The 12,637-nt window shown below is 32.4% G+C and overlaps 1 protein-coding gene across 1 annotated transcript; it reads left to right on the forward strand.

The window, feature by feature from the left end:
* Positions 1 to 8,467: 8,467 nt before the first annotated feature.
* On the forward strand, positions 8,468 to 9,196 carry LOC146528627 (uncharacterized). The gene has a single exon (XM_085203767.1). It carries the CDS (start codon positions 8,468 to 8,470, stop codon positions 9,194 to 9,196), a length of 729 nt encoding a protein of 242 aa, XP_085059893.1.
* The last annotated feature ends 3,441 nt before the right edge of the window (positions 9,197 to 12,637 follow it).

Raw genomic sequence — 12,637 nt, forward strand, 5'->3', positions numbered from 1 at the left:
CCTAGCCTCCTCTAACGCTTTTCTCCATCCCTCTCTAATGCTCTGTTGTAGTCTGGTGCTGCTAAATAGCTTTAAACTGCCACTCTCTTCCAATTTTTGAAGCCTATATTCTTAACTTCTTTGGTAACTCTGGTCTTACAAATAAACTAGTTCTTAACTAAATAATCTTAAAGTGGCCACTGTTTCAAAATAACGTATAACAAAAAAGATTCTTTGAGATATGTTCATATGATAATAAAAATTAAACAGTTTTTACAATGTAGGTACCATATTAAAAAAGATTTGTTACTAGGTCACTAAGTGTACTTAACTACAGTAACACATTCTTAATAGACATCTCAAAAATACTGTTAACTTTTACGTCAATACCAAATACAAGTTAAAGAGAAATTACATACAAGTAACAAGATGTCAGTGGGAAAAAACCTTTTTTATTGTCATATTATTCTAGCGTACAAAGCAATGCAAGCAATGAAAGCAGTCGGTTTTTTGGAAGCATTTTTGGTAATAATGATCTCATTTTTCATGAGTTCTGGCCACTTGTAACTAATTCCCCGAACACTTAAAAGATATTGTTTAATAAATAAAAGTTTGTAATGTATCTAGTGATTAAAATCTTTAATCATTACGATCGTGAATATCCCAAAATCTTTTTAGAGATTAAGAGGTAACGGTGTTAAGAAAGTTATATTTCCAACACATGAGTTTTATTTAATGCCATCAGCAGGTATCGTTCTAATAAGATATTTGCCATCAGAAGTTTATATAAATAACTGAAACTCGACAATATTACTTCGTCATACGGACTCTTGCAAAGTAAAGCCAAGAGAGCGTTATATCTTTCTCTCCATTATACACTTAACACGCTATACCTCAATAATTTGACTGCAAGCAGGGAACGGTAATGTTCTTGTTCTTTCAAGTATTTAAAATTAAATGGAATTAATTAAGTAAATATTTAAATTTTATCATAAGCAGGAAAAATATTTTGAGCTTCTGCCATAAGCACACAATTTACACAAAATTAAATTGAGAAGTGCACGAAAGGTGAAAGTATGAGTATGAACGGTACTTGTTAAACGATGACCGCTAAAGACAAAGGATAGTAAATACGGTGAGTATGACTAGATAAACTGTTATTTTATATTCTTTTATTGTTTATTTCTTATAGTGATTACCTAAGCAAATCAAACTGATATTTATTTTATTATTTAATAAATTCTTCGTACAGTCTGCTCATTGTAACTAATAATATATATATTTTTTAACTTCACTCTATGGCGTAGGCCATAGAGTGAAGTTAAAAAATATATATATGTAGGGTAGGCAGGAGGAACCTGGGAACTAGTGTTAAAACACTCCATTCCCATTTAGTCACTTCCGTTCCCCATTTGCCGCTGAATTATGAGGCATTATGTGTTAAAGGGCGGAACTCAACGCCGCGCTAGGCCTCGACATTAGTGTGAAGAAATAAAAAAATAAATTTAAATACATTTATATCGAAGTCGCGACCCTAGCGTTAACAGTTATACAATTGTCCCTCCGGGCCACGACGGTCTCATATACTTCACTTACCCTGGGATCCGGCCGTTGAATCCTGCATAAACGAGTTTTCTTAATTAAACCTATATTAATGAATAATACATGATTAGTAGAACAGATTACACCTGGGTTGCCTGGAAGAATCCTGCCGCAATCACCTTTAATTTCATTTCTTCGTAACTCGTTTTTGGAGATAATTGCACCAATACGTTTTTTATATGAATCGCACATCATTTGAAAGATAATCGCATAAGGAATTGGAAAATTAAGGGTTGCCAGCTCTCAGTCTGCCGCAAGTCTAGGGTTGCCTGGTTTAAAGATGTCACTAAATGTTAATAATTTGCACTCATGTGTTTTTTTAATGAATTATATATCAAATTAAAGCTTATTTTTTTCTGAACACTATAAAACAGGGTTGCCTGGAAAATTCCTGCCGCAAACTGGGGTTGCCAGCGTTTGAAATATTTTATTCCGGTTCCGTTTGACTATGAGAATAGGCGATGAAATGTGCGGTCTGCCCCATGTTTTAAAGTAAAATATTATATAATAGAAGGTCAATCTTAAAATCAATGTTTATTCTAATTGTTCACCTGTTAAATGATGATTTTAATCATATTAAGTACACGTAGAAAACTATTTAAAGATCATGGGGCAGAAGAAATCATCTTTATTTTTAAAGTAAAATAATGAATCTATAATATTGAGTCTTTGCAAAATCTATTTTCTAAATACTAATATTTATTTATTAATTTAAATTACCATTTTGAAACAATTAAATTATCTAGTTAAATAAATGTTTACAAATATTGATCTACTATAAACTATTAATATATATACATATACATCATGTTCCCTTAATATAATGAAGGGTGACCATTATTGCGGATATTTTTTTTATTAATTATATTGAAAAATACATTTCAATGAACTCTCTCTCTTCGTCCTCTACTTGTTTGATTTGACAAGGCTTGCCGCAATTTTTTTTTTTCTCACGCAATTTTTAATAATTTGCATAGGAAAGAAATATATATAATAGAATTATAATAAACAAAACTAAGTTAGCAAAATAATTCGAAGAAAATCCGACAGTAATGCCGACTAATAAACGCTATTTACGGTTTATGACCAAGAGTCGGCAAATATCAATTAGTTGGCTATTTTTTACTATAGATAAACATTTTGTGGCGCCATACAAAGCAAACCAAATGCAATAACATTATTTTCGAAGATGTATTGTTTCTAAATGCAATAAAAGTGCAGATGGCCAAATGAGTTGTTTTTGAGCATATTACTTAGTTACTTACCTTTCGTTTTGGAGTAAAGACGTTTTTACTTGACAAAAATGAAGATGTGTTTTTTGTGCGGCAGGAGTGAAAATGTGATAGAATTTAACAAGGAATCTCTCCAAAAGTGTAAAATTATGTTATTGTTTCGCCAAAAAATGAATTTTAAATACAGTGACATTTTTTTAAATAGTGACACAATGCACAGTTAACATTTACAGTATTACAAAAAGTTCATTGTTTTAAAACAAAAATATAAAGAAGTATTTTTTAATTATTTTCTAATGCAAAACGTAAGTATACTTTAATATTTAATATTATATAGTTTAATAAAATGTAGACAATTGTGGCCGTGGGAGTTGCCTCAGTTTTGATTATACTAAGTTAGGGACGTTAGTGAGTGATTACGCTTTATTATAATTATAAGAACAATTCTTTCAGACCTAAATACCTTAAAAACTATCAGCATAGACGGAGAAGTTCTTGCTAGCGACATTTTTTAATCTATATTTTTTAATAGTTTTTATTAGTTGAATAGTTTTCATTTACTTTGCAAAAACGTAAATATTCGTACCAAAAAGATGGGCGCCATAGTTTTTTCTACGGATACGGACGGCGTTGTCAAATCAAACAAGCAGAGGGCGAAGAGAGAGAGAGAGATTGTTTATTGAAATGTAATTTTCCACATTTTCTTAATTAATAAAAAAAATATCCGCGATAATTGTCACCTCTCATTATATTAAGGAAACATGTTGTAATTAATACCTTATAGTAGATCGATATTTGTAAACATTTACTTAATTAAATAATTTTGTTGTTTTAAATAACCCTTTTATTTAACTAAATATTATTATTTATAAAATAAATTTTGCAAAGACTCAATATTATGGATTATTATTTTACTTGAAAAATAAGAATGATTTCATCTTTAAATAGTTTTCTACGTGTACTTAATATGATTAAAATCATCATTTAACAGGTGAACAATTAGAATAAACATTGATTTTAAGATTGACCTTCTATTATATAATATTTTACTTTAAAACATGGGGCAGACCGCGCATTTCATCGTCTATTCTCATAGTCAAACGGAACCGGAATAAAATATTTCAAACGCTGGCAACCCCAGTTTGCGGCAGGAATTTTCCAGGCAACCCTGTTTTATAGTGTTCAGAAAAAAATAAGCTTTAATTTGATATATAATTCATTAAAAAAACACATGAGTGCAAATTATTAACATTTAGTGACATCTTTAAACCAGGCAACCCTAGACTTGCGGCAGACTGAGAGCTGGCAACCCTTAATTTTCCAATTCCTTATGCGATTATCTTTCAAATGATGTGCGATTCATATAAAAAACGTATTGGTGCAATTATCTCCAAAAACGAGTTACGAAGAAATGAAATTAAAGGTGATAGCGGCAGGATTCTTCCAGGCAACCCAGGTGTAATCTGTTCTACTAATCATGTATTATTCATTAATATAGGTTTAATTAAGAAAACTCGTTTATGCAGGATTCAACGGCCGGATCCCAGTCTAACTATCCTATATCTTATAAAACAAAGTCGCTTTTCGTGTCTGTCTGTTGTTTCTAACTCTTCTTCTTCTAAACCACCCAACGGATTTTGTTGCGGTTTTCACCATTAGATCGAGTATTTTTCGTAGAAGGTTTATATATAGTTTATTATTTATACATTCTTATGTAAATTAACATAAATACGATAAATATGAATAAAGTCCTACCCGTTGAGACACTTTCGCGCATGCGCTGCCTTAATGGTAAGTACTACATGAAAAAAATGTACTGGAGTATTGTTGCTCTCAATGAAATCTACAAAAAAGTCCGCGACGGCATATTCATATCTTTTAAGAATAACGTGTAGTGATCACTTTTCTGTCTAAAAATAATAATTTCAATATATTTTTTATTGTGAGGGATATTTTTCCATAATGGTATTAATCCTTATGCTTTAAAATACTTTATTAAATTTTTAAGTTAAACGACGATAAAATTAGCTTTTTACAGTATTTCGAAATTGCGAATAATTATAGAGAAAAACGCATTTAATTGTTGACACATCACGCCGTTGACACATCAGCTGTATGTTACTCAAGTTGCACTTATCCCTTACTCTCAGCATATAAATAAGTATTTTAGTTACGTTGGCCATTTAATGTAGATCAAAACTGTCTTTTACAGTTTTTCATTTTAATAAGTACTTTAGAAGTTGTTACAATATCAAAAAATTCTTGCTGCGAAACAGCTCGCCACTCGCCATGCGTCCCGCGATGTTTTGCTTATACAAGCGCGTCACGCATCGGTGATTCAGTGGTAGAATGCTCGCCTGCCCCGCGGGCAGACCGGGTTCGATTCCCGATCGATGCATTCTATTTAATTTTCCTCACAGGCAGCCACGTAGTGCTTGCTTTTCCACGTAGTGCTTGCTTTTCATCAGGGACAGAATACCCTCTTCAGCATTACCCACAAGCTCGAAAAAAAAACCCGCCTGTCTCTATAGCAACGAAGATTTAGATGCGTTTGCACGTATTGGATAATCGGAGTTGAATGTATTACTTCAGTGCGATATATTTGGTTTCATATTTTTTGTAGTAGTTATTAGTAGGCAGGTTTTTGTTTATAATTTCTTCCGTTTAAAAATAGTAATTTAACTATCTAAAAATAGTCATTTAAATATATTTTAACTAGCGACCCCCTTGCGGCTTCGCCCGCTTTTACTACTGGATTATTCATATAATGTATGTTTGCAAAGTACTTAAGATAATGTGAAAATTAATTAAACTCTAATGCAACCCGCATTTTCGTAGTTTCAATAAGGATTTTCCAATTGTTTTACTCGGCAAGGATTTTTTAGTAGGTACCGTAATTTTAAATCTGTGCTACTAATCTTTTCAAGTACTTATTAAAATATATTTAAATGTCTATTTTTAGATAGTTAAATGACTATTTTTAAACGGAAGAAATTATAAACAAAAGCCTACCTACTAATAACTACTACAAAAAATATGAAACCAAATATATCGCGCTGAAATAATACATTCAACTCCAATTATCCAATACGTGCAAACGCATCTAAATCTTCGTTTCTATGCCTCTATAGAGGGCGGGTTTTTTTTTCGAGCTTGTGGTTAATGCTGAAGAGGGTATTCTGTCCCTGATGAAAAGCAAGCACTACGTGGCTGCCTGTGAGGAAAATTAAATAGAATGCATCGGCCGGGAATCGAACCCGGGCCGCCACGTGGCAGGCGAGCATTCTACCACGGAACCACCGATGACTGCTCATGACGCGCTTGTATAAGCAAAACGTCGCGGGGCGCGTTTCGCAGCAAGGATGTTTTGATATTGTAACAACTTCTAAAGTACTTATTAAAATGAAAAAACAGTGAAAGACAGTTTTGATCTACATTAAATGGCCAACGTAACTAATATACTTATTTATATGCTGAGAGTAAGGGATAAGTAAAACTTGAGTCGGCACAGCTGATGAGTCAACGGCGTGATGTGTCAACAATTAAATGCGTTTTTCTCTAAAACTATTCGCAATTTCGAAATAGTGTAAAAAGCAATTTTTATCTTCGTTTAACGTAGAAAATTAATAAAGTATTTTAAAGGATAAGGATTAATACCATTATGGAAAAATATCCCTCACAATAAAAAATATATTGAAATTACTATTTTTAGACAGAAATATGATCACTACACGTTATCCTTAAAAGATAAAAATATGCTCTCGCGGACTTTTTTGTAGATCTTATTAAGAGGAACAATACTCCAGTACATTATTTTCATGTAGTACTTACCATTGAAGCAGCGCATGCGCGAAAGTGTCTCAACGGGTAGGACTTTAGACACATTTATCGTATTTATGTTAATTTACATAAGAATGTACAAATAATAAACTATATATAAACCTTCCCTGAGAAATACTCGACCTAATGGTGAAAACCGCATAAAAATCCGTTGGGTGGTTTAGAAGAAGAAGAGTTAGAAAGTTCAGACAGACACGAAAAGCGACTTTGTTTTATAAGATATAGGATAAGTACTTGAAAAGATTAGTAGCACAGATTTAAAATTACGGTACCTACTAAAAAATCCTTGCTGTGTAAAACAATTGGAAAATCCTTATTGAAACTACGAAAATGGGGTTGCATTAGGGTTTAATTAATTTTCACATTATCTTAAGTGCTTTGCAAACATACATTATATGAATGACCCAGTAGTAAAAGCGGGCGAAGCCGCAAGAGGGTCGCTAGTGACTTATATATGTATACTATAATAATATAAGTAAATTCATCTTCCACATACGTAAATAATACAGTGCTATAATTTACTTTATCATTATTTATTCTTTCTCTGACTATTTGAAATTCAAATACGTTTTGTTCTAATTCCGTTCAAGTAAATTAACTACGTTAAAACACAAACATATTTTTTAAAGAATGTATATATTACAATGCTATTATAATTCACGTAATAACTTATAAGTATTTTTGGGCTTAAACTAAACTTAGGCTTAGGAACTTTGTTTAAGGGCACTTCGTTTTTCGCTCATTTTCACATGTTTTTCTGAGATCAATGTTGAGAGCGACCTCTTGATGCCGTTTTAATATTCTATGAATGAAAACGGCATTTCAAGATTGATCTCAAAGTTGAGAACAATTTATATAAATACATACATAAAAAACGAAAAACTAAATTTACGAAAAACTAAATTTACACATTTGAAAATGCTTCTTCACATTTTATATACCAACTGAAAAAAACATTTTTAATTACTTCGCTTGCTCTGAACACGCCACGTCCTTTACTCTATTTTTAGCCTCCCAGAACAAGACAGGTTGGGCACGGAAAACCCCCTATTGTTGTTTTGATTAAATTTCGACAGGACGATGCGACTGTTCTTTTATGTACAGCCAAAAATGAAATGGGCTAAAAATATTTTTTGCCCCGAACGCGCGGTATTGTGCAAATAACCTTTGACGTCATAGAATAGTGCGAATACGTGCCTAACATTGTTCAAAGTATCAATGGATATTTGAAATTTTTAAAAATTTTTCAAATAAAAGCATTGTTTAATTTTTGACAAAAAAAATTGAAAGTATACAAAAAATTACAAATAACTGGCTTTAAAAAGTATATAAATTAATAATATAATATAAATTGTAATATGTGTTTAATATTAAACAAAGAAATACGTAGAGTTCACCAAATGTTTGTTCACAAAAGTGCCTGTAAGCGTCTCCTGTATAAAAATATTTACTGGCCTTTTGAAATTCACTGAATATTTTACATGTCGCTTTAATAGCTTATTTTAAAATTGAAGCAAATATAAATTACGTCAACGTTTTACAACAATGATATTATTATAGTATAAAGTTTAATATCATATCTGTAATACCGTACTAAGAATTATTATAATAAACTAATTAATTGTCAGACATATTAATACAATTAACTGCAGAACAACAATACAATTGAAAAATGGACGCGCGTAACGGTCCAGCGCCCAGAACTTGTCCCTGAATGTTGCGCGAATATTACTAAACGCTTTCTTCATCTAAACTTATCGACTATAAAAGACCCAATGATACACTATCAAGATATAGAAGCAACAGCAATCAACATGAAGTTGGTTCTGGCATTTGGTTTACTATGCCTTGTGGCAGTTTACGCTAGGGAGTTAGGGGAAGATGAGAAAGATCTCGTAGCGGCTGCAAGTGGGAAGTCCAGTAAGCATGAAGAAGGTGGTGGCAAGGAGCACCATGCTCATCATCACCATGAACACGGTGGTCACGAACATAAGGGACACAAGGGTCATCATCATCACCACAAGGGTGAACACGGTGACCACGGAAAGCATCATCATGAAGGCCATCATCATGAGCATGGTGGCGGCCATAAGAAGCACTGGGATGAACACGACCACCACGGTCATCATCATGAACATGGTCATCATCATAAGGGCGACAAGCACGGACATCATAAACATCACGACAAAGGAGAGAAGACCGACGGCTTCCACAAGAAGTACCATAAGGACCACTTCCACAAGGACCATCACTTTTACGATGACCATCATCATGAAGGCAAACACCACAAGCATGGACATCATCACGGACATCATGAGAAACATGGAGGAGATCACAAAAAGGGCGGACATCACGAAAGCGGTCATCATGATCATCATCATGGTAAACACGGTCACCATGATAAACATCACTTCGATGAGGACCATCACGGGCACAAGGGTCACCATGGACACGAAGAACATCACCACGGTCACCACGACCATGGAAAGAAGGGCGGCCATCATGACCACAAAGACTGGGGCTTCCACCATGGCAAGCATTGATCTCCTAATCTGTGATAATAGTAATATATTAAGAATATTCTCTGTATAATTAACATATTTAAGTAATATTCTTTTATGTATGTATATATTTATATCTTCAAGTACTTTTCTATACAGCTAAGATTTTCGAAGATTTTACAAAATAGAACTTCGAATATTATTTAACGTGTTAATGCTAGAATATCTTTTCTTGTTATTCGTTACGGGTTTTGTTACTTTTGTACGTAAGAAAATATTTTTTATAATAAATGAATGAATTGAAACAATACCTATGTGTTTTTGTATGTGTTCCTAAGTTTCAATAAAATTGGATCTATTGTAAAAGCATGCTCAAATAATATCAATTTACTACATACCAACAAAGTTCTAAAAATATTTTTCAAACTGCTTCTATGGGCCTGTCAATCCAAATGTCACATCGGATAGGAGAGGATATACCTCTTTTGATCCTTATTTTGACCAATTTTTGCGTAATGGACGGTCTAACGGACATTTTTACGTTTCAATACAACAATCTGAAGTTACATTTTATTTTGACTTATATTTTAGTATGTATTCAAATAATGAAATAATGACTTCTTGCCCCAAATTTAGTCACGTATTCAATATCTGGTTGATGTTGATTCTTAGCATTAATAACAGTTAATCTTACCCATTAAACTGAAAGTTATCGATTTCCACTTACAACTCATAGGCACTATTTTTTTTATAATCTGGTCCACCTATTGTCCATATACCGCTCTCTTCTGAATACGAGAGACTACATGTTAAGTGACAAAATATAATTTATTCTGACCCACCCCCATTAAGTTTACAGATAGACATGTTTATTTTTGTGATGAATATAAATATTGTGATGAATATAACACTTAACACGCAATGCCTCCAGAAATCGGCAGAAAATGGGGAACGGAATGTCTTAACACTGGATTCCCTCTGCCTACCCTGAAAAAAAAGGAAAAAAATATCGTAATTGTTACGACACCAACAAAATTAATCTTACTTAAGTAACTGTAGAAGATGCTATTACTTTGTAAGTCCAACCCCTTAACTACGGTTCAACATTAACTTTCAGTGTTGAAACTCACATAAGTTATAAACTATGTACATTAATAACTCGTAAATTATAGGTTGCGGTCGACCAATTGTTGTGGGGAACAGCGTTTTGTACTAATGGGGCTACAGGTACAAGTTCAACGTTTTCCTGTTAATAAATATTGTATAGGATTTTTTAAAAATGTAATTGGGATCGATAGTAATGAGTCCGATTCTCTACTTTTTATGTCTCAATTCCTCCGAATGTATATTTCTATATGAAATACTCGTGAAAGTAACAAGAAAGAAACGAATATGTAAGTAATTCTAGTAGAAAAATATTGAACCATATAAATATATTGAACGAGCCACTTTTGTTCCGAATGCAATCAATAGTTTAAACTACACTAAAAGTAAAATAATGTAGAGAACAGCGGAACATGCAGTAGTTTTGCAACTAAACCAATTTGTATTCACAATCCCTAAGCTACTCTGGCGATACTGAACAAAGCTATCTTAACCGATAAAATGTTTCGATACTGTGATTTAATTGAACGGTTATATTGTAATCTGAGTATTATATTGGTAATATATATATATATTTTTTAACTTGGAATAAGGAATAGAAAACTATAAAATAAATATAAATAATACAAAAATGAAAATAAAGCTGCTCCCTTGACAATCCCTTGACTTGGATATTTGATATTCATTTCAGCTTGATACCTCCATGCAATCTCGAGAAAAATGGTGTTCAGACAGACAAACAGAAAACAAAGTAATCCTATAAGGGTTCCTTTTGAGGTACCATATAGATAACAATAGCAAAGATAATATTGGTAAAACAAAATACAAACACATTTGGGACTAGGATAGTCGACAATTGTACTCTAGTCCCGTTATTACCTATATTGGCGAGAAGATAGTATTGAAACTGCACATAAATGCTCTAATCATTAAAGTTACTTAAATTCCTCAATAGTATATCTTTATTTATAATGTAAAAGACGTGATAATATAACAAATTACAAATAAAATAGTTTAAATGAATTTATAAATATATATATTTTTAAATTTAAACTATGTAATTTCCCCGGTCTGGGTATCACATAGCGCGGCGTTAGGTTGCGCCACCCAATAAGAAAGATACACGTACTTTGGGGTCCGCTTCTCTTCTCTAACTCTCTATAGACAACGTATATATTCAGCATTTACCGTAGACATACCAACCTGTAGTCACTCCGTTCTTTATTTTTCAGTGGTTTTAATTTAAAATAAAATACTTGGCGTATTCGCCTGAATCTTATTTCTTATTATCACTAATATCTCTGATGTTAGTTTCATACAATCACTATATTCATTTAAAAAAAATGGTATTTCACTAACTATTTTCAGTGCAAAAATCAAAAAAAGAATCGTATAAAATGTAATTACTAACAGAACTCAACAGCTGTAATATAAAATTCAATACGTCATTATAAAACGTTCCAATGATGCAAAGTGCCGGATCTTGACTTCACTAGCTGTGCATTTCAATGAAATCCATGATTAAATGGTGTTTAATTCACAAGCAATGTACTGAAACTCCATACAATAAAAAATCTGCTATACTATTGTAGTTTCATTTAAAAACAATTCTTTAAAATATAAATTTATAATTTTTACATATCTGAGAAAAAAAAGATAAAAAATTGTAGACGGCAATTTTATTGATGGTTGAGATAGAAGTTGTTTATTTATTATTTAGGAGCGGGTGCTCGAGGGAGAAGGAGAAGGCGATATGCATGTGATGATGTCTCCAGCTGCTCTTACTCTAGAGGACTATAGGGTCGTGGTGGTCTTCTAGTAAGTAATCGATGCTGTGAGAGTGCCCTAAGAGAAAGATCGGGATAGCCTGAAGGCGACGATGGTGTGCAAAATGCGGGCCTTTTCCTAGTAGTACTGTGGCTTCTCATATAGGTGGAAAGGAATTTTCACTGGATTTTAAAATTTGTTGTATTTATCGCTACCGCCTATTACTTATAAAGAGTAATACTATCTTTGCAATAACTTAAAAGTCGCTGGTCAGAAGAGTTGTGACGAGATTTTACAAATGTATTTGAGCATATCAAAATATATTTAACTAGATTATATTTCAAAATATCTTCATTTATTGGATATATTTAAAATGTTGGGAAATAAATATATTTTTTATTAACATACCAATACTTGTATCATACGAGACTAAAATTTCGTGGAAAGTGGAGAACTTAAGTCTTAATAGTAGGTTCCCTCTGCCTACCCTGGTGTATGTCGAATACAGCGTGTAGCTGTATTGATTTGTTTTAAATTAATTTAATTTTAAATAAGAAAGGAAAAAAACACCGTATTTAACACGATTCATGAAGCATATTGTGCAATACAGAT

This window comes from Heliconius melpomene, chromosome 19 (assembly GCF_056956725.1).
Source record: "Heliconius melpomene rosina isolate 202511_hmr_F chromosome 19, ASM5695672v1, whole genome shotgun sequence".
Lineage (NCBI taxonomy): Eukaryota > Metazoa > Arthropoda > Insecta > Lepidoptera > Nymphalidae > Heliconius > Heliconius melpomene.

Coding starts and splice junctions, on each gene's coding strand:
- LOC146528627 (XM_085203767.1), top strand. CDS start 8,468: ATGAAGTTGGTTCTGGCATTTGGTTTACTATGCCTTGTGGCAGTTTAC.